The sequence below is a fragment of the Erythranthe guttata genome, chromosome 3 (genome assembly GCF_056151865.1).
Source record: "Erythranthe guttata isolate IM_541 chromosome 3, IM_541, whole genome shotgun sequence".
Lineage (NCBI taxonomy): Eukaryota > Viridiplantae > Streptophyta > Magnoliopsida > Lamiales > Phrymaceae > Erythranthe > Erythranthe guttata.
In genome coordinates, this window is record NC_142535.1 from 9,446,159 (window position 1) to 9,468,906 (window position 22,748).

The 22,748-nt window shown below is 37.7% G+C and overlaps 3 protein-coding genes and 1 non-coding gene across 4 annotated transcripts; 2 read left to right on the forward strand and 2 right to left on the reverse strand.

Moving 5' to 3' along the window:
• Positions 1–796: 796 nt before the first annotated feature.
• On the reverse strand, positions 797–3,138 carry LOC105961532 (phenylacetaldehyde reductase). The gene is made up of 6 exons (XM_088816039.1): positions 3,015–3,138; positions 2,699–2,871; positions 2,355–2,573; positions 1,562–1,727; positions 1,205–1,388; positions 797–1,119 (listed from the first exon to the last, which is right to left on the reverse strand). The coding sequence occupies exons 1-6, from the start codon at positions 3,121–3,123 to the stop codon at positions 966–968; spliced, it is 1,005 nt and encodes a 334-aa protein (XP_088672165.1). The 5' UTR covers positions 3,124–3,138; the 3' UTR covers positions 797–965.
• A 7,655-nt stretch (positions 3,139–10,793) lies between these two features.
• On the reverse strand, positions 10,794–11,097 carry LOC148771724 (signal recognition particle RNA). Its single transcript, XR_016030598.1, has one exon.
• Positions 11,098–14,272: 3,175 nt separating this feature from the next.
• On the forward strand, positions 14,273–17,664 carry LOC105961531 (uncharacterized). Its single transcript, XM_088815198.1, has 2 exons — positions 14,273–14,939; positions 15,590–17,664. The coding sequence occupies exons 1-2, from the start codon at positions 14,273–14,275 to the stop codon at positions 17,662–17,664; spliced, it is 2,742 nt and encodes a 913-aa protein (XP_088671324.1).
• Positions 17,665–21,977: 4,313 nt separating this feature from the next.
• LOC148771725 (uncharacterized) lies at positions 21,978–22,483 on the forward strand. Its single transcript, XM_088815199.1, has 2 exons — positions 21,978–22,375; positions 22,438–22,483. Exons 1-2 carry the CDS (start codon positions 21,978–21,980, stop codon positions 22,481–22,483), a joined length of 444 nt encoding a protein of 147 aa, XP_088671325.1.
• Positions 22,484–22,748: the final 265 nt, after the last annotated feature.

Genomic DNA, 22,748 nt, shown 5'->3' on the forward strand with positions numbered 1-22,748 from the left:
ACACAGTTAATCACATCAGCCCCAAGAATATGCCAATATTTTGTGTAAAAATGTATAGGAAGACCATCCGGTCCAGGAGATTAAAGGGTGACATTTGGGAAATAGCTCGGATTACCTCATCTGTTGAAAAAGGGAGGGAAAACATCTGAGCTGCCTCATCGGAAACCCTTGACTCGATCTGTGCAAGACCTCATTCACGACACTCTCCTCTGGGAACGTAGTCTGGAAGATTGTCAAAATAACTAGAAATGACATGTTCAATATCTGTATTATCCATCCGTCTTTCACCCCTATGTTGTTATATAGCTTTTTGTATGAATAAACCATACATACACACACAAACACACATGTACTACATTTATATATATATAACGATTTAAATTTGATGGGACAATTTGGGAGAAATGCTTTAAATGATTTCATATAAGATTGATCTTAAAAAATTGTCTATTGAAGAAAATAGAGTATTTGTTAGAGTGGCTAGGAAAATCAGTAATCATCTGGACTATTCAAATTATAATTTTTATTATAAAAATTTGTAATTTACACATCAAATTTTAAGGGTAGTTTTCATAATTAATTACGTTTAACTAGAAGTGTAAATTGGACGGATCTTGTCAGAATTAACATTTTCAAAAAGGAAAAAAGCTATTTTTTCTGGAAGCGGAAAAATAATTCTAATCCCACAAATTTATTGAAAATTCGAAAATCGAATGGAAAAATTTGTTCCGATCCAAAATTGGAAATTCTCGAATCAGGATGATCAAAATATTGAAAATTTCATTTTTTTGCTTTATCAACTTATAATATAAAATTCATAACAATATTATTTATTGCTATAAAATAAAACAAAATAATAATAGACTGTCATGTAGATAATAAAACTAAAGTACAACCTTGTAGGCAATTGTAACAACCAAAGCATAGTACAAAGACACATGATTCTTGATTTTTGAACATCATCATCAAATGGTGAAAGTGACCAAGTTTCTTTCCTTGAAACTTTGAATAGTGTCCTTCACACTTTGCTCCAGAGATATAAAATTAATACCTAATGATTTTGCCTTCTGATTTGACACTTGGAATGGTGGTGTACCGGTAGCATCATTTTTCTCTGAACTGTAATTGAACAATATAGATCTATACAGTTAAACCTTTATAAATTAATATAAGTCGTGAGTTACAAAATTCTATTGAATTGTACCTTTTAGGAAGATTGAGCGTTGGATAGAGATCACGGAAGAAATTTAAAGAACAATATAACACGTTTGCGACGACGCAATATCGACCATTAGCTGAAGGATTCTCAAATGCTAGTACATGTGCAGATGCAACGTCTCTTACGTCAACGTGCATCAAAATTCCACCTGGCATTCCACTGCTATTTCCTGGAAAAAAAAAACGTGCACGGTTACAGTTAAACGTACATTATTGAAAATATTAATATTAAACGATGCGCATCACTAATAGCGCACGTATGTTGTTGGTTGAGGTGACCATTTAATTAGCTAATTAATTATTTAATGAAAGTTGATAAAGATTATATATACAACATGCATACCTTCTCTAATGAAGTTGAGAAAAAATTGAGAAGTGAGATTGAGAGTTGGCTGCAGCAGAGGACCAATGACGAAGCCAGGATTTATAACTAACAAGTCCATACCATTTTCTTTAGCAAAATTGCATGCAGCTTCCTCCGCTAATGTTTTCGAAAGAAGATACCATTTCTGAAAATATACACAATATATATATATATATATATATATATATATATATATATATATATATATATATATATATATGATTAGAGTTTATTGAAATAGAAGATATCCCTCTATGTTTATTTTTAGGCATCACACTCGACGACTACGCCTTGACATGTTGTGAAAACACAAAATTATCGGGGGAGGTCTTTGCAAAAAGAAAAGCCCCAACTCTTAATTAAACATGTAGCTTTTAATACCAAGGGACCAAATTGAATTTCTGAAAATTAGCGGAAACTTAAAGCGATAGATAATTTTCAATTTTCCAAAACTTAATGAAATATTAAATTAGGAGACTGAATTGCAATTTTTAGAAAAAAATTAAATCTAATTTTATTGGTTTTATAAATATTATGTATTTCATTATTTTATAAGTTTATAAATACAAAATATTGATTTATAAGAGTTTACAACTTAATAAATTTAAATAGTATTTCAATTTTAAACACAGAAAATGCAAAACATACATATATATATATATATATATATATATATATATATATATATATATATATATATATATATATATATATATATATATATAACGAGCATGGAAAATCGAAAAAATGCAAATGAAATTAAGGATCAAACCTGAGTTTCTTGACAATAGGAAGGATCAGAAAACCAAGTTTCATCAATTATAGTAGTTGTAGTAGTTTGGCTAGTATTGAATAGTTGAGTTATGCCCCTTTTATACATAACTGCTGCAATTGAAGATGTTAACACAACTCGTTTGATTGAACCCTTCTTCTTCACACATGAACTCAGTACATTCATTGTTCCTTTCACTGCTGGTTCTATAAGTTCCGTCTGTATATATAATTATTGATTGTTCGTTTATAATTAATGAATGCAAATTGACATTAATTCATAGAATTAAATATTTTGGGGAAAAATAGGAAAATTAAATTAAGGTAGAGGAATATTATATATACCTGCGGGTCATTAATGTTGTCAACTATAACAGGAGATGCTGTGTGAAAAACACCATCACAACCATCGACCACAGCATCAAATGATCCTTGTTCGAGTAGGTTTGCTTCGAATAATTCGAGTCTTTCTTTAGCTCCTTCTAGTGCTTTCAAGTGTGCAACCTTACTTGGATCACCTGTCGAATTTCGATCGATTATCCGAGAGAGAGAGAGAGAGAGAGAGAGAGAGAGAGAGAGAGAGAGAGAGAGAGAGAGAGAGAGAGAGAGAGAGAGAGAGAGAGAGAGAGAGAGAGAGAGAGAGAGAGAGAGAGAGACTAACTGAGGTTACGAACGGTGGCCTTAACAGTGTAACCGCGGTGGAGCAAAAGCTTAACCAGCCATGAAGCTATGAAACCAGAAGCTCCTGTCACACATACCACCTTTCCCATTTTGTGTGTTTGTATATATTGCACTTCGTAGAGGAATATATATATATACATAGAAACGAATCATTTATGAGTATGGTAAGTATTATTAAAAAAAATATTGTATACGGTAAGTATAAATATATTGTATAATATGATAGACCTTATTGATGTAATTAACTGTACCTACCTTCTTTAGTTTAAAATTAGGTGTAAACTAATTACACATTCACTTATTGAAAATTCTAATAATATTGCCTTTGACCAAATACTAAATATATAATTTCTTGTGAGGTTAAGCCAACAATTACGTACAGCGGCATGCTAAATTCTACACTAAAAATTACTGAATCACACACACAAATTATAAAAACTCTCTCACTATCTTAATATATTTGTCTCTCTAACCATTTTCTCTCCCACTTCTCTCATCACTTTATTTCCTCAAAATTATTAAAAATCCATTTGTCTTGACATAATCATCATATAAAACATTTTTAAATAATTATTAATTTATTTTTATAAATCAATTATTAAAACAAATTATTCAATATTTAATAAGTATTTACATTAATGTTTTAAAATGTTAATAACATTAGTTAAATATTTAATTAACAAGTATTTAATATTTAAGAAAATAATCAACCAATCAAAAAATAATTGAAAAAAGAAAAACCTAATTTAGAATACCTTCTCTCATATTCTCAAAATATTCCATTAATTTAGAATATTTTGTGTTGATTTTGTGGTAGAGGATAGGTAGGGTTTTTTTGTATTGGAAAAGATTTTAGAAAAAGAAAATCTTTCAGTTATGAGCGTGATTTGGTAACTTTCGTGCGTGATTTAGCATTTCAGTTACATATATTATATAAAATTTTCTTACGATTCAACTTTTACATATACTAGAAACCGTGCCCCATGGGGCACGGGATCACATTCTTAAAGGGAAAGAAAGTAATTATTTAACTACATGACGATAAAAATTTTCATAGAACATATATTAGGTAATATTAAAATATTTAGCTGTGATATTTTAAAATATAGTATTATTACCTTATTTTACTTGTATTATAAATTTACTAACATGAGGGACATGTTACTGTAGCATATATATTCGTCCTACAGTAAAAATATCACATTTGATAAGCCTTTGTTAACGAAACAAATAACACATTTCATAATAGTAGAGCTTATAATATATACACCTATTTCAGATTGTAAGATGATTTGTACAGTTCATTGTAAGATTATCTATACCTGTTTCAAATTGACTGATGGAAGATATCCATTGATCATAATAACATAATAATATTTTAAAATCATTGAAGCAAAGTCTTTTATCAATGCCTTCTTTGAGGCAAACCCATACATCAAAAGTCAAAAACCACACCTTATACGCATAGACACAAACAATTCAGAATGAAATTAAGCGATCATAATAGAAAAGAATATTTTTAGCGAAATCGCCTAAAATTTGTTTTAACAGAGAAAGAAAAAATGAAATTAATTTAGTTAGGACCAAAAGCCCATTTCCAATCTACTTCTTTTGCCCTCGATTTTGTTTCAAATTTCTTAGTAGCTCGATCAAAATTTGTGGAAAAGACCTGCTTGAGAGTCATTCAAAATCTACGGCGGACATTGAAATTTAATGGCGAAGAAAAATAGAAAATTGAGAATTGTACAGTAAGTCCTTGTATGATAACTGTAGCATTATGAAAAAAATTGTACAGTAAGCCTAGCTTGTATGATAATGAAGAAGAAGTGAAACATTATATATCGAACTACTGCATCTTTACCAAAATCAAACTTTTTGGACATAAAGTAGTTTAAATTCACGTGAGATGTAACTATTTTAAAGAAAATAATAAACAACAGTTTTAACAACAAATTCAACATTATGCGATGAAAAAAAAACCGAACTTCTTCATGTAACCATGATGAAAATAGAGTATTCATTTGAACCAAAATCTGTCAAAATGCCAACTAAGTCTTGTACCGACGTAGATATTTTTCTTTCATAGTATTGATCTTAAAGCCATTACGAAGGAATATGAATGTGACTAAGGCAGCATCCCAACGATATATGATAAATGAATACTATCAGTTTGACACGATGAGTTCCTTGACAACACATGCTGTTAAAATCAGTAAATAAGTAAAAATAATAATTTTGAAAAATCAAAAGTAAGCAAGCTTCTCCAGTACTTTCGTGATTTGAATGCAACTTCTCATCTTGCCATATTCTTAAACAAAGTTCTGCCATCTTTGTGTGTGCGTGCTTTCCCCCCTTAAATAGCCTAGGAACGTGGGTATGATGGAAATGCCAGCGGTTTATCTAGTCGGATTGTGCAGAGTTAGTTTTTCCGGAGGAAAACAACCCAAGAGGGGGAAAAGGAAAAAAAATGACCAGGACATGTATAAAAGAAGCAGAAAAAATATTCATTAAAAAAAGCGTAGAAAGCTAAATATAATCAGAATTCGTATGAATGAATGTGTCAAAAACACTAATTAAGGAATGCAAAACAACCCAAGGGAAAATGGACCCTCAAAGTCATCCACCACAGCGAAACTGAAATAAATCGACCAGGAAAAAACTCATATATCGTTCATTTCTTAAATAAAACTGTAACCTACAAACTTCATGCTCGAAATTATCGACAGGAGGTAGACGAGAGAAGGAAAAAAAAGGAGAATATATTGTCGATGGATGGAGCGGCTTCTTCCATCTAAAATGATCGTGATGTTATCGTGTGAATTAAGAAGTTGTGTATTAGTTAATATATCATAGTAAAACCACCCACCCAATCAGAAAAACCGACTCCTGTGTTACTGGAAAACACTTAGGCTACCAAAATTGTTCAAACAAAGAAAAATAAAAAAAAAGCGACTTGAGTAGTGGGTCAGATACTGGAATATTCGTGTAGTGGGAGGTAACATTAAAAATAAAACTGACAAAATGTGAAATGCCAATATTGTCCCTAGGGCTATATATAGGGTTATAGGTCAAAATATCTTCCTTTTATATATAAGATAAAATCCAATTTAAAATTCATTCAAAAATATTTATATGTTCTCACTTCTCACGATAATATTTTCTTTAATTAGATAACACATGATTACTAATACAATTAGGATATTCTTTGTTTGTAAAAAAATATAAAAAATAGTAATCATGTAATTAAGGGTGAGGTAATCTTTAATTTTCGGGAATATATTAGTTTATATTTTATTATACTGGAAACCTTTGTGGGGTTGTTTAAGGTCTGAGAGGGTTGTACTTCTCGGACCATAACCAGCCAATAGAATTACGCCACATAATAAGATTAGTATGAAGCCAATGAAAAAGTGTACAATACCTACCTTGTAAGTAAAATTACATTAAAACCCTTAAATATAAAACATAAATATTATCTAATAATTAATAACTAAAATTTAATGAGATGAATAATTATAATAAAATAATAACATACTTTACGATTAAATTCTTATAATCATCGAGTACAAAAAATTATCATCTTTCTATGTGTTCTGAAAACCTTATTCATCTCTCACCGGCCGTCTTTTCTTCCGGCCGACGATTGGTCATCTCTCGAGATCTTTTCTTCGGGCAGAGTGAGATTTCAACAACAAGATTCATCGTCTGAGATTTGAGGCACCACAAACGCCAGAGTGAGGCCGTCAACCAGGAGGAGGATTTTTAAAGACCCAACTTTGTAATTTGATAAGTATCGGATTTAAATTCTTGGTTTATATTTTCTTGGTTATATCGATTCCACAATCATTTATGTTGTAGTTTATCATCTTTGGCCCAATGTCATCTATGTCTAAGTATTTAAAACATGTCGTTTTCCTATATTTGAATAAAATTGTTTTGTGGTAGTTCGACACTTAAATTTAAATTTTGTATTAAGATTTTAATTTCAAGTCTGACTACCTTGCCATTTAAGATATTTAAATGGTTTTGCCGTTAACTTTTCTTTTTTTTTTTTTTTTCGGTAGTTCGATACTTGAGTTTGAACCTTGTGACTAATTTTTTTGTCAATTGCTTGGCATATGAATTTAGTAACTGGGAACACAAGTTTATCACTACCAAGTCCCATATATATAAAAAGAGAATGAAATTTTCTCAGTTTCCAATACATATCAATTGGTCTGGAACTCTGTTTCATATTATTGCTCTGTTTCATATTTTTTTTAACAAGAAAATAAAGAAGGGTCCTCTAATAGTTTGGGAGTTGTTAAAAACTGAGGATAAAAATATTTAATACATTCAATGGTGAGCAAAAAATCTATTCTTTACAAAAATTCCAAATTCTGAAAAAATAAAATAAAAAATCCTCAAGTAATAGAACATTACTGGCCTATTACACCCCTATTCAATGCTGGATAGAGCAACATGATTTTATAGGAAGTTCATTACTATAAAACAACATAGTACTTGGAAAAAGGAAAACATGTATCCATCGTGTAAGCAAATACATTATTTCTCGAGCATTCGTGCCCCAAAGAATGAATATTGCATTTTTACGCGCCCATTATTACCATCGAATCGATTATTTACATAATCTGTACATATACAAACTCGGGACCACATAACATATTTTTTTCGTTTTTTTCGGTTTTTCTGTTATTTGGATGAGTGCCTGTAGATGTGAAGTTGTATAGGATATTTGGATACTCTGGTTCGATCCATTATACACAACTGGATTACAGATTAATCCAAATAACCTATAGTAATATCGCCATGCTTGTAAGTTCCCAAAAGTAGAGATTCACTTACATGATTTTTAATAATATGCGTAACTGACCAATATAGAGATGATTTCTTAAATTTATAAACCTCTGCTCTTGTAATCGACCAATAAGAATGTGGCATCGAAATCTAATCAATTATGGTTCTTTCCCTATTCATCATATGTTACACGTTTCATGTAAACACTAATAATCGTTTTTATAAATTTATTTTATTCACCACATAGGGTTCCAACAAAATCCTAGATTAAAAACTTAACTACTCGTTATTCTTATGATATACAAAATAGAATAAATAAAATAAATACGAAACACTATGCTTGAGTATTCGTTGATCTTCGTTCTTCGCGTTTTGTGGTGTAAAATTTCGTGCTTCTGGTGTAGAGGCTTGTTGCTTTTATAGGCTTTTCTTGATAAGAAAGTTGTGGAAACCTAATAGGAATCAATTTTCGCCACTTTCCCCCATCATGATTTGTTCTTCGATATTTGCCATGTTTGAGTCCGAATTTTGGAATGTTGCGTGAAACAAGAATTGTAGCCCTTGAAATTAGCTTTCCGATGCCGCCAAAATCAGCTAATTCAGAGTTCTAATGAGAGAGATATTCTCGAAATGGTGGACACTGCCAAAGCTGTGGCGAGATTCCTTCTTCCAATTTAATTTATTTCCTTATTTGCAACTTTTTCTTTCTTTTTGATCATTTTTCCTTCATGGACACTTAATTCTCTTTTTTCACCTATAAAACACAAGAAATCTAATTAAATTTAAACAAAAGATCCACGTAAAGTAAACGTATTGAGTGCAAAATCTACACTCAACACATACCATATCCTCTTTCAATACCCCTGTTTCACCTTGGTTGTTCATCGATTTTTCTCGATCACTGGGTGAATCTCCATGTACCCGATCATTACCTAACACATTTAAATCAACATTAAAATCCCTGAACTCTTCACCCCTCACATCATGTAGAGTTCACCCCTCACATCATGTATGTCGTTCACTCCATTCTCATTTGTATCAATATCTTCGTTTCTCACTCTTATCTCATCCACGGGGTTCAGCGTGGAGATTTAATTCAAAGCAAAGTAGCATTCCTATATAAAAGTTCGAACACGAAGCGTAAATATTTTTTTTCAATAATACATTCAACAGGTAGAAAAATATTTTAAATAAGCTACCATGGCATTCCATTATGGAACATTTTTGTGTATATATCATCAATCAACGAATTAATCCTTTGTTCGTTTAAAACGTTATGAAAGTCCTTTCAAATGCAAAATTGAAAACATTATGTGAACCGGGTGGGCGTACGATCGCAAAGAAGAACACCTCTAAATGACAAAAAAAAATTATTATCTCTATGAAACGAGTGTCCCAAATGAAATTATTGTACTGTATATCCTTGATTAAATCTTGATTAATTTGTACCTGAAGAAAAACCAAAGATCCACCTATATATGCATGTTCTGTATTCTTCTACTTTCTGATTCCTTCATTTGGAGTTGTTCGGATGAGACCGGCCCAATTCAAATCTTTATTTGCATTGTTTAAGACCTTCCACTAAATTTACTATGACTATACGCCCATCAAGGATTTTAAAAAGATAACCATATTTTTTCAGCTCCTCGGTGCCTTTAATGTGTAGTATAATGGTTTGGGAAGTTGCCGATACACCAAGTGCAATTCCTCGGAAAAATAGGATGCTAACAATCGAGGAACACTGCAATTCCTCAAATAATATACATTATTCAAGACCATAAATGAGGAGTGTGCGTGTGTGTATAAGATGCAACCATTTCACCACGAGAAACACAAAATTCAAAACCTCAATCAGAAAACAATTTCGAACTTTAGAACAATCACACATCTGCTCTCTCCCACCTCTGCAAATACTCTTTCCCAATAAAACCTACCTCTTCAAATACTCCTTCCCAATAAAACCTACTCCTACAAAATCAAAACCCACAAATTTTCGTTACTTTTTAGATGGGGTTTTGAAGGGTATGAAGAATGGAGTTGTGGAGTAGCAAAGGATGTTATAATTTGGGATTTTGGTGGAAATTGACATGGGTTTTGGATTAGTGGCCATCGAAAAATATTTAAAGCGAAGAAATCCTAAATTAAGGATGAACTAGTCTGGGAAAAAAAAATTGATCCGAAGAAGTTTTGGTTTGGGAAGAACATTGAGGTTTTGATTTTGTTAGACGTGTAATTTGTTAACTAATTATGATTACTATAATTTTTTTTCAATGGATATTTCAATTTACTGATTTGAGTTATAAAGATAATGAAGTAATTTATATAGAGTACGATGTGTGTACGATGGTGTACACTATGTTTTTACTGGGTTCGGGTTTGTACTTTAATTTTTAACTTTTTTACATCGTAGGTCCGAGAAGTACAACCCTCTCGGACCAAAAAGTTGATTCCGGTCCGACTTTAATTTTTAACTTTTTTACATTGTAGGTTCGAGAAGTACAACCTTCTCGAACCAAAAAATTGATTGTTCAATTAGGCAAGCCTAGGTAGCTTTAATAGGCCCAGAAAGCCACAGGGAGCCACGAAGCAAAGCGAAGAAATCCTAAATTAAGGATGAACTAGTCTGGAAAAAAAAATGATCCGAAGAAGTTTTGATTTGGGAAGAACATTGAGGTTTTGATTTTGTTAGACGTGTAATTTGTTAACTAATTATGATTACTATAACCCTCTCGAACCAAAAAATTGATTGTTCAATTAGGCAAGCCCAGCTAGCTTTAATAGGCCCATAAAGCCACGGGGAGCCACAAAGCAAAGCGAAGAAATCCTAAATTAAGGATGAACTAGTCTGGAAAAAAAAAAATGATCCGAAGAAGTTTTGATTTGGGAAGAACATTGAGGTTTTGATTTTGTTAGACGTGTAATTTGTTAACTAATTATGATTACTATAACCCTCTCGAACCAAAAAATTGATTGTTCAATTAGGCAAGCCCAGCTAGCTTTAATAGGCCCAGAAAGCACCGGCTTGTAATCCTCCCACTGTAGAGAGAGGGAAGTAATCGCTGCTCTGTGAAGCCAGCCTGACGCGGTGCCCTCTTCTTTAGGAGCCGGTCAGCCCGAGCCTACGCTCGAGCCATACGGCTCAGCTCTCCACTTGGAACAGGCAAACCAGATAAGAGCCGCATGTGACCCAGCTAGCCGGTCAGGCCCAATGTCCAGCCAACTTATTGCCCCCATTTGGGCCACAAGCTCGCATTACTGAGCTCGGCGTACATAATTGGTTGTCTAAAAATATAAATATCAATTCTTGTATAATTTTTTTGTCGATGTGGGAGTTTTGAAACTAGAATTTGGTCTTATCTTTTGATTTATGAATATGCCACTCTCATTGTCTGTGCTATTGTCTCCGTGTACCTTGTTGCTCTTTTAATGTTTTATATATTGATGATGCTAAAAATATATCACCTTAGATAGTTGAGATTGAGGGCGCTGGGAAAGCAAAGTGGGTCACTGCTCACGTGCTAGATGGCCCTGAGATACCTGCGAACAAAGAACACGTGAACTAGGCCGGGGGTTGATCCGGCGAAAACCCCTCCGAAGCTCAAGTCAAATGTGCGGATAGTAGAAATAGTTGGGAGAACATGACCCCTAGTATTATTTGGATAATAGGGCGTACCTTAAGGATTGAGTTCAAACCTTTATTTATAGCTTATTTGAGATTGTCGGGCCCAAACCTTACTTGAAGGTGATTGGGTCTCGGTGATAGTGGTCTTAAATATTGGGTTCGTGGCCCATTAGATAAAGAAATTGTAGGCCCATTGGGTTGGCCCAATTAGTATCATTAAGCCCCCCACTCTCGAATCGATGTGGGAGCGAATTGGAGAGAGGTGTCGGATCGTGTCGAGAGTAGAATTGTATTTCGATCTTCTTGTTTGTGTCGTTGACGTGAGGATAATAATAAAATTTTATTATTCTTTTGTTGCCCAATCGGTGAGCGGATTCATATTTAAAGTGCTTTAAATATAAATTTGTGCGTAGGAGTAGGTAATTCCCTGTGAAATCAGTAGAGAGGAGTATCAAGAACCACGTCGAATAAATATGGGTGAGTAATATTATTTTTTATTTTATATATCTCCGTAATATATTTTGCTCCATATACTCCGTTGTAGAAAATAATATATTCTCTGGGGTGAGAAGATCATCAGATAGAATAATTTATATGTCCCAAGCGGGGAAGGCGAAATAGTTGAAAATTATCCTGCGAAAGTCGATTGTAGAGAGCGAGATGACCTTTGGGACCATAGGGAAGGTAATTGGGTCGAGTTCTGGTAAAAATATTGCACCGGAGAAAAAAATCGCGCGTACCGATTGCACGCGATTAGGTTTATCCGGAGAAATTGCTGCAGAACCAGTAGACGAAGCCGCGCGGCTCGAAGATGTGAGAGGAGCCGCGCGGCTCGGCTCCGCGCGAAGTGGAGCTGCGCGATCTATGTGTGGTGGTGAAGCCAGGCACGGAGCCCGAAGTGGAGAGTCGGCGAGTGGTGGGTCCCGATGGGGAATCACCTGAACCTCGCGTGGTGGATCCGGAGCACGTGGAGGAGGTGGCAAGCCAGAGCCTCCTGGAACTGGGAGGTTGTTAGCTGTGTCATTCTCTCTCCGAGTGGACTCAGGAGGATCTTGCTGGCTACGTGATCTGGTTTGCATTCCCACAGACGGCGCCAAAATGATGATGTAAGAAATAAATCACCTGGAGGGTTGAAGCTGGGAGATCAAATAACCGAGGAGGCACTCCAGCGAATGATAACAGAAGCTTCCACTCGCGCCGCCACTGATGCGGTGACGCAATACATTGCCACGATGGCAGCAAGCGCTCCCCCCGCGATCCCAGCTAGTGCTCCACCCGCAATGCCACCCAGGGTACAACAACTAGCCCAGAACAATGACGATCGGATAAGTGTATCCTCATCCACCTCAGATCCACGATCCCGGATGCAGCTATCTACCAATCACAGGGAGCCACAACCCAGACATCAACGCCACCATTCACTCCAACGGGATGATGCGTCTCGACGAAGAGCTCATATCTTTAATGAAGGGGAAGACGAGATAAATAGTAGAGTATCTCGCCAAAACCAGTTCCCCAGATTGAACAACCCAATTGACGGAAGAGCTCCAGTCCCAACAAGGCGCAGTCCTTTCACCCTAAACATCCTCAACGAGGTATTGCCTCAAGGAGTGAAAGTATCAGGCTTACCTCAGTTCGAAGGTACTACTAACCCGCAGGAACACATAGAGAAGTTCCACGCTATGGCAGACTTATATGGCCCAACAGATACAACAATGTGCAAGATGTTCCGCACCACTCTTTCCAAGAGAGCCATGAATTGGTTCAATGCTCTGCCCACAGGATCAATTGACACTTTCGCTCAGTTATCATTGCGTTTCACCAACCAATTCGCCATCAAAAGGCAATATGCTAAAACTCCAGCACATCTCTTCTCTATCGTACAGAGAGACAATGAAACACTCCGCAACTACATCAGACGTTTTGTGGAAGCTGTTCATGAAGTTCCCAGTGTAGGACAAGATATGCTCTCAGGAATTATGCAGCAAAACCTAAAGTCGGGTACGTTCAAAGAATCTATCGCAGGAAGACCTCCTGGCAACTTAGATGAGTTGTTAAATCGGGCTGAAAAATACATACGCAAAGAAGAAGCTTCTGCCAATGCTCCTCCCAAGAGGAAGAGAGAAGATGACCGCCCGGATATTAGGAGACGAGATGATCGACGTCCTCCACCCCCACCTCAAGGCCAATCATCTTAAACTTATAATCGATTCACTCCACTCAACACTCGTCTCACTGAAATACTTCATGTGATTGAACAAAAAGGTCTGGCAGAGCCTCCACGCCCAATGCAGCCCAATGCGAAACGAGAAAGATCGGATCGCTATTATCGATTCCACAAAGATAAAGGGCATACTACCGAGGAATGTGCGCAACTCAAATTGGCGATTGAGTGATCAAGCAAGGTCACTTAAGCGAATACATTGATAAGCCTCGAAATAAGCGTCCTGATGATCTTCCACAACGAGATAACAATCGAGATCAACAGCAACGATGAGAGGATGGGGGTCATCGGCGCGGATACCAATGATAACCAACCCACTCGAGGAATCATCTCCTTTATTTCCGGAGGACTAGCAGGTGGCGACTCAGAAAATGCGAGACGCACCCTCGCTCGATCAGCACATATGAATCAAGAACATGCTTCTCCATCCGCATCTATCTATCAAATACGAAGACCTGATCATGGCATAGTCTTCAACTCCTCAGACCTTGAAGGTCCAGATGAAGATCATGTCGATCCGTTGGTGATAACAGCAACGGTGGCCAACTTCTAAGTCAAGAAGATACTAGTGGACGGTGGGAGCTCGGCCGACATTATGTATCTCCACACATTCAAGCAGCTGGGCATAGATAACGCCCGGTTCAGCCCCATCACTACACCACTGAAAGGATTCACGGGAGAGGGTGTTTTATCCATGGGGGAAGTAGAGTTACCCATCTCCTTAGGGGAAAATCCTTGTCGAGTTACGAAAATGATAAAATTCCTTATCGTCGACAAACCATCCCCTTATAACATCATCCTAGGAAGGCCAGCGATCCATACATTCAAGTCTGTGCCTTCATCTTACCACCAAAAGTGGAAATTCGCCACTCCTTATGGAATGGGAGAGGTACTAGGAGATAGGGGTCTCGCTCGAGAATGTTATGCAAGAGCTCTACGTGAGCCATCTAAGAGACCTAATCCTTTAGGGAAAGGAGACGACACCCCGAGACAAGACAAGCGAAAATGGGTCAATGCAGTCATCGAAGCTGATAAAGAAATCCTAATCAGCGTACCCGACGACACCGCCAAGCTAGCCGCAGTTGAAGAGCTAAAATCAGTAGAACTCATACCCGGAGATAATTCTAAGATTCCTTGTATCGGCTCTGATCTAGATCAAGAAGTGGAGAATCAACTAGTTAACTTCCTTAGACACAATGGGGACGTTTTTGCTTGGAAAGCTCAAGATCTGACGGGAATTCCTCCCAAAGTAGCATTGCTTGGCTAAACGTAGACAAAAGATTGAAACCGGTCAAGCAACGTAAAAGGACTTTCGGTCCTGAGCGCAACAAACATATCAAAGAGGAAGTGGCAAAGCTCTTAGATACAGGCCTATTGATAAGGAACGTCAAATTGGATTCGTGTTGCAAAATAACTATTTAATTCGGAGAAGAGTTATTAATGGGCATTGGTGGAAATATCGAAAGAAATTATGGGAAAATAAGGGTTTTCGACGAACTTAAATCGTAGTTGAGTATGAAATGAACTCTATCTCAAGTAAAACGGCGTAAGGAACAAAACTCATGAGCAAAGCTCATGAATCACGTCAAATTTCAGCAATCCAAGGTCGTTTAGACTCCCAAAAGTTCGTTTTTGCTATTTTAGGTAAGTTTTAGAAAATTAATATCAAATCATAGAAAAATCGGATTAGGATTCCGTAAATTGGGTTGTTCCCAAAATTACGAGATCTACTAGAATCAGACTCTAACTCGTTTTTGCCGTTTTTGGTAATTTTTAGTATTTTCTTATTTTAATTAGGGTTTTCAGTTTTTTAGTATAAATAGCTGCCTTAGGACTTTATTTTAGAGAATTTTCGAATTTTAATACATTAGATCGGTTCAGTATCCCGAGTGGTTATGAAATGTGGTACTAGTGCCTAAACCCGGAGGCAAGTGGAGGCTATGTGTAGACTTCACCGACCTCAACAAGGCATGCCCGAAGGATCCATTTCCCTTACCAAGGATCGACCAGCTCATAGACTCAACCTCAGGGTGCGAACTTCTCAGCTTCCTCGATGCCTATCAAGGATACAATCAAATATTGCTCGCCCCAGAAGACCAAGAGAGAGCTAGTTTTATTACAGACCAAGGCATCTACTGCTATCGAGTCATGCCGTTCGGTCTAAAGAATGCAGAAGCTACTTACCAACGCCTGGTAAACACGATGTTCGTGGACTTGATTGGTAAGAACATGGAAGTATACATTGATGACATGCTCGTCAAGAGTATTAAAGTCGCGGATCACCTAACTGATTTAAGTCAATGCTTCTCCATCTTACGTAAATACAAGATGAAGCTCAATCCTCTAAAATGTTCGTTCGGAGTTCGATGCGGAAAATTCTTAGGATACATGATATCACGGCGGGGAATTGAAGCCAACCCAGCAAAGATTGAAGCTATCACCTCCATGGCCCCTCCCACTTCGATTAAGAAGGTCCAACAACTTAACGGTTGTTTGGCAGCCCTAAACCGATTTATATCCCGATCAGCTGATAAGGGTCTTCCTTTCTTCAAGATACTAAGAGGTGGGAAAAAGTTTGAGTGGAATGAAGACTGCCAAAGAGCTTTCACAGAATTGAAAGCGTATCTCACTTCCCCACCTCTACTAACGAAGCCCCTGCCAGGAGATACTCTCTTCCTATATTTGGCTATTTCTGCTGATGCCATTAGCGCAGTGCTCATTCGGGATGGTGAAAAAGGTCACCAACCGATTTATTACATAAGCCGAGCTCTCCAAGGCCCAAAGCACCGTTACACCAATATGGAGAAACTTGTTCTCGCCCTCATCAATGCAGCCAGAAAGTTACGTCCGTACTTCCAGTCGCACCAGGTGATAGTTCTCACCAACTATCCCCTTAAACAAATATTGAGAAGTCCTGAGACTTCCGGACGATTAGCTAAATGGGCTATAGAGCTAAGTGAATATGGGGTTGAGTTCAAACCACGCCCAGCCATCAAAGCTCAAATCCTAGCAGACTTTGTAGTAGAGATGACTACATCGGAGGAGAGCACCTCCATACCCACTTGGGCCATCAATGTCAATGGATCATCTACCGCTACAGGAGGAGGCGCGGGTATTGTATTAACAAGCCCAGATGGCGATGAATTCGAGTATGCTCAACGGTTTGATTTCAAAGCCTCCAATAACGAAGCCGAATATGAAGCTTTGATCGCTGGTATCCGCCTCGCTTTAGCAGCTGGAGCTCGCAAACTCATAGTACACAATGATTCCCAGTTAGTGGTCAACCAAGTCCTTGGGAACTATGAAGCCAAAGAAGAATCCATGGCAAAGTACCTTGCTCTTGCACTTACCCTCCTCTCAAAATTGGATAGCTACGAGATAAAGCAAGTACCACGAGCCAACAATATTGATGCAGACAAGTTGGCTAGACTTGGTAGTTCCATGGCAAGCATTGGAAGCCGGAAAATCACCCTCCTCACGGCTTCCCAACCAGAAATAGTCTCCACCGACGGAGTGAATTGCGCTGAAGAGAGCGAACCCTGTTGGATCACCCCCATTATAAACTATCTCAAAAGCGGGGAACTTCCGACTGACATCACCCAAGCGAAGAAAATGAAGGTAAGGGCGGCTCGTTTCCTAATGATAGGTGAAGATCTCTACAAGCGAGGTTTCTCCTTCCCCTATCTTAGATGCCTTAACCCATCAGCAGCAGACTATGTGCTTCGGGAAGTACATGAAGGCATTTGTGGTAATCATTTAAGTGGAAGAAACTTAGCTCTCAAAATATGGAGACAAGGTTACTATTGGCCTACCATGCATGAAGATGCGAAAAAACTAGTGCGGGGATGCAAGCCTTGCCAAGAACACGCTAACATCCTTCATCTCCCCGCAGCATTGATGCAACCGATTGACAGTCCCATACCTTTCGCTCAATGGGGAGTTGACTTGGTCGGTCCTTTTCCACCAGCAACAGGAGGACGCAAGTGATATGAACCACGCCAACATCGTGACGAGACCCGATATCAATACTTCGGATATCAAATCCTGGACCGTCCAAAGAAGGAATCAAAGGGTGGAACCGCGACCCGTTGCCTATAAGGAGGCAAGAACCTTGGTATGTGAAGACGCCACAATCGATTGTGAAAGATCGATTGATAAGTCGGGGTGAACAAACGGAATCCACCGAAATGTTCGAACAGTTCTTAAAGAACCAAAGAGAATAAACTCCATTTAAATCATTAAAATTCGTCCCATCAAATCAGCCAAATTGGCTACATATTTATAAGATCTAAAAAGACTCATTTTTCACAAGGAAACGGACTCTTACCTAATCTATAATAAGGAAACTAATAAATAAGAAAATCCTAGCCATAACTAACTCTAGAATAATATAAATATATTAAACCTAATATAAAAACGTAATTTAATAAAATCTAAACTCCAAATATCAAGTCGACGACACGAACATTCTTCATAACCCGAGTACACATTTGGCTGTGCACGTGTCTTGACTTCAAGCTCGATTTCTGTCCTATTCCACTCCAAATCTATCTCAAATCAAAGCAGAAAAGTTTTAGATCTTGAAGTTGGCTTTGCGTAGAAATTCGAATCACCCAAATAAGACGTCTTATGAGAGAGTTATGACCCAAATGGTAAAACTGCTAGAGATAGGCGAGAAACTCGTATGAAATAGAATTCGATTTGGCCAACGAATTCCCTCTTTCTTTTCTTCCAATTCTTCGTGTTGGAGCTAGTTAGGATCATATCATACTCCCTCTCTTTAAAAGAATTCGTCCTCGAATTCGATTCCTTGGAATGAGCGTATACTATTGAAAGCGAATCCATGAAGCAGAAAGTTCTTCGCTGCCATTTGGAACTTCTCTATTTTTTTTTGAACAATTAATAATGAAATTCCCCATCCAATAAACAAGATCAAATTTTCCTTGTAAGCACTCCGACCTAACGTTTATATAGAAACGCAAACCGAAAGTATGGAACAACCAACTTGACCCAATGGCTATATAGAACCACGAACCAAAGTTATAATGTTGACGCCACAAGAAAGAAACTTAATAGAGTTCACGAGATTAACGAATAACAAAACTCACTCGTTCTTTCGTTTTTTTTTTCCCTTTTTTTTCGATTTTTTTTTCTGGACTCTAGACAAAACCTAACTTAGACTCAAAGAAACTCCAAACAAAAAATAAATTTCGATTTTTTTTTTTTTGGTTTATGGACTCTAATAAACAAACGAAAGACTAGAAAGACTCAACAACAATAGACACAAAAAATCGAAAAACAAAATAAAGACACAAAAACAAAGACTGACTAAAAAATAAAGATAAAGGATAGGCGAAACCTTCTTAGGAAGATGGCTCTGAGTACCAAATGATACGAACCACGCCAACCATGTGACGAGACCCGATATCAATACTTCGGATATCAAACCCCGGACCGTCCAAAGAAGGAATCAAAGGGTGGTGGAACCGCGACCCGTTGCCTATAAAGAGGCAAGAACCTTGGTATGTGAGGACGCCACAATCGATTGCGGAAGATCGATTGATAAGTCGGGGTGAACAAACGGAATCCACCGAAATGTTCGAAGAGTTCTTAAAGAACCAAAGAGAATATTCTCAATTAAATCATCAAAATTCGTTTATTAAATCAGCCAAAGTGGCAACCTATTTATAAGGTCTAAAAAGACTCTTTTTTCACAAGGAAAAGGACTCCTACCTAAACTATAATAAGGAAATAAATAAATAAGCAAATCCTAACCATAAAAGACTCTAAAATAATAAAAACATAATAAAACCTAAATTAAAAACGTGCATAATTAAATAAGATAACTTGATCTTCAAGTCGACTTCTCGATCACCCTTCTTAACTCGCGACATTGGGCTGTGCACGTGCATGCAATTAAAGCTCAATTTCGACACTGTTCCACTTCGAATATCTCTTCGCTCAAAACATGAAAGTTGTAGATCTTTCAGTTAGCTTTCCGAATCATTTTGAATCAGCTTAAATGAACTTCAGATGCGAGAGTTATAACTCGAATGGTAAACCCTGCCAGAATAGGCGAGAATCTCGGATGCATGGAATTCGACTTGTCCAACGACTTCTTCTCTTTCTTTTCTTCCAATTCCAAACCACGGACTCTTCAAAGTCCTGATTTAAGCCTTTATTCTTCAATCCTAACACGAACGGCTCCATTAATCTCACTCGCTTTCTCTTCTTCCACTTATTTGTCTTGGAGCTTGTGCTGATCGTATCATTCTCCCGCTCTTTAAAAGGATTCGTCCTCGAATCCGGACAAATATCACAAGGAGTATAAACAAAATCGATCTCTCTGTTCGGTAGCAAACTTACATATCTCTGCACCACATCGCATAACACGCCATCTTGCAGCCATTGAAATGTGTACGAACATGGATATTTTGTAGCTCGAAGTCCCAATGCGTCCAACCTCTGTATAGAGAATGGATGAAGCATCTCTCTAGGCACCGCCATCTCATCAATATTTACACTGAGAGTTTGCACTTTGCTTAGCTCGGCATTAACTTCGATGCATGGCTGGCTCATATCATTCTCCACCTCTTCAAAAGGATTCGTCCTCGAATCCGAACCTTCAATTTCTTCTTTAAGCGGTGGGGCGGTTTGGCACTTTTCATCCTCCTTGGGCTGCAACTCAACAATATCGTCTTGCATCCCTTCAATTTTTGCACCAATGCTTTCGATGATGTCTAGAACATTTTCCTCCATGGGAATTTCAAGGTTATCATTCCTCTGAGGTGGTGACACGTAAATGATCTTTTTCGCCTTTGTAGAATCATCCTCAATGTTGGACCACAAGTTCACGAATTGCTTGCTCGGACGCTCTCCTCTCTTGGTCTTGAATTGCTGCTCGGTTTTTGATTTCTCTCTTTTAGGCTTTTGCAACGATTCTCTCACCATGCTTGCTGGATAACTCCTTTGCGATTCCCACCTCGGCGAACTCCGTTCTTCTGACTTAGTACCTTGCCTCATGCTTTGCATCTTCAATTCCCTATAATAATGGGCACGAATAAACCTCTTTCTCATAACTGCCTTCATGGACTCCCAATCATCAATTGGTGGTTCACCACAGCGCCGCCTAGTTAAGACAAATTGGTCCCACCAACTAATTGCATAGTGAATGAATGCTTCGACGACGAGCTTCACTTTCTTCTTTTCTGAATAGTAATCACAATCGAATACGTGTTCAACCTTTCTTTCCCATTGAATATACGCCTCGGGATCACTCTTACCTTGAAAGGGTGGTATAATCAACTCCATTGAGCTACGGTTTTGATCTACGCCATCTCTTTCTCGACCAAAATATCCTCGGCTCGATCTATCGAATCCAGACCCTCGTCCCATACTCTCCCTCCTTGATTTTGTAGCGTTCACACCAAAATTTCTATCACGATCTACCTCTTTATCGGGATAAGGTACAACTGGTTGGTGAACATCACGTCGTACGTATGGCCCTCGAACATGTTGATCTTTGCGTAGTTCCTTTAGTTGGGTAACGATTCCTTCCATCTGATCTTGGAGTTCCTGGAAACGTTTATCCATTGGCGACATCCTACGCTGCTCAATTCTTTCTCCTTCATAACCGGCCTTCTCGGACATGATCAAAACAATATTTTTTTTTATCTCTTTTTTTGACACTAATAAAACCTAACTTGGGCTCTAAAAACTACAAATAAAAGATAAATTTCGAATTTGTTTTTTTTTTTTTTTTTGACACGGACAAACTCTATCTTGGGGCTGAAAAGAAATTGAAAAAACAGCAAAAATTCGAATTTTTTTTATTTTTTTTTTCACTAAGACTCTAGACGACACAACTCAAGAAAATGTGAGATAAACTAGAAGACACAACAAAAAAATAAAGATAGGTGACACCTGTTTTGGATGTTGGCTCGGGTAACCAATACGAACCGCAAAACAAAACGAAGACACGAAAGAAAGGACTGACTCAACAATTAAGATAAAGGATAGGCGAAACCTTCTTAGGAAGATGGCTCTGATACCAACTGATACGAACCCCTTTGAATCTTTGTTTTTGGATGTTTCGATCTTGCTTCCGCATAGGGTATTTGGGTCTCGTAACAAGTTCTACGGGGTTCGTATCAGCAAGTTCCTCATTGTAGTTGTAGATTACTTCACGAAGTGGGTAGAAGCAGAACCTTTAGCTCGCATTCGAGAAGAAGACGTCATCCAATTCCTTTGGAAGAACATCGTGTGCCGCTTCGGCATTCCCCGTTCCATTATTTCGGACAATGGAACACAATTTTGTGGAGACAAAGTCAAGTTGGTGCCTTGGCTTATCTATTAAGCAATTCTTCACTTCGGTTGCAAACCCCCAAGCAAATGGTCAAACTGAAGTAACCAATCGCACGATACTTCAACATCTCAAGACAAGGCATGGAAGTGCCAAGGGAAAGTGGGTTGAAGAATTACCCAATGCTCTGTGGGCGTATCGAACAACCCCACGAACAGCAACAGGAGAATCTCCATTTAACCTAGCTTTTGGAACAGAGGCTGTAGCACCCGTCGAGATTGGCGAACCCTCTTGGAGAGTCATCAATTACTCACTAGAGGCAAATGAAGAAGCAATGAAGGCTAACCTCGATCTCGTCGACGAGCTAAGAGAGATTGCATCCATCAGACAGCAAATGTACCAGAGTTGCATGGCGAAAGTTTATAACTCCAAAGTCCGCCCTCGCTCTTTCCAAGTAGGAGATTTAGTTCTCCGCAGAGCCGAAGCCTCACGCCCAATTGGTAAACTCGACCCGAAGTGGGAAGGACCATATAAAATCACACAAGTGGTCAACAATGGAGCATATCGTCTCGAGAACCTCGACGGACACCCTATACCCAGAACCTGGAATATAGGGAATCTCAAAAGGTTCTACGCTTGAGGTATACATCCACCTTAAATCAAATTTGTTTAAGTTTGCATCTACATCTTCCTCATACGAAAGTCGCTTAAAAACAACTACCCTTGCAGGCTTCACAACCTTCCACGTCTCTCTTCATGCAAGAATGTC

What these genes read in the sequence shown, in the direction of transcription:
- LOC105961532 (XM_088816039.1), bottom strand. Translation starts at nt 3,123, where the DNA reads ATGGGAAAGGTGGTATGTGTGACAGGAGCTTCTGGTTTCATAGCTTCA. An exon ending in GGCCACCGTTCGTAACCTCA is followed by an intron (nt 2,872 to 3,014) that starts GTTAGTCTCTCT and finishes GAAATTCGACAG; the next exon opens with GTGATCCAAGTAAGGTTGCA. An exon ending in ACAACATTAATGACCCGCAG is followed by an intron (nt 2,574 to 2,698) that starts GTATATATAATA and finishes TTATATATACAG; the next exon opens with ACGGAACTTATAGAACCAGC.
- LOC105961531 (XM_088815198.1), top strand. Translation starts at nt 14,273, where the DNA reads ATGTATCTCCACACATTCAAGCAGCTGGGCATAGATAACGCCCGGTTC. An exon ending in TCCCAAAGTAGCATTGCTTG is followed by an intron (nt 14,940 to 15,589) that starts GCTAAACGTAGA and finishes ATGTGGTACTAG; the next exon opens with TGCCTAAACCCGGAGGCAAG.
- LOC148771725 (XM_088815199.1), top strand. Translation starts at nt 21,978, where the DNA reads ATGGAACACAATTTTGTGGAGACAAAGTCAAGTTGGTGCCTTGGCTTA. An exon ending in GCATCCATCAGACAGCAAAT is followed by an intron (nt 22,376 to 22,437) that starts GTACCAGAGTTG and finishes CTTTCCAAGTAG; the next exon opens with GAGATTTAGTTCTCCGCAGA.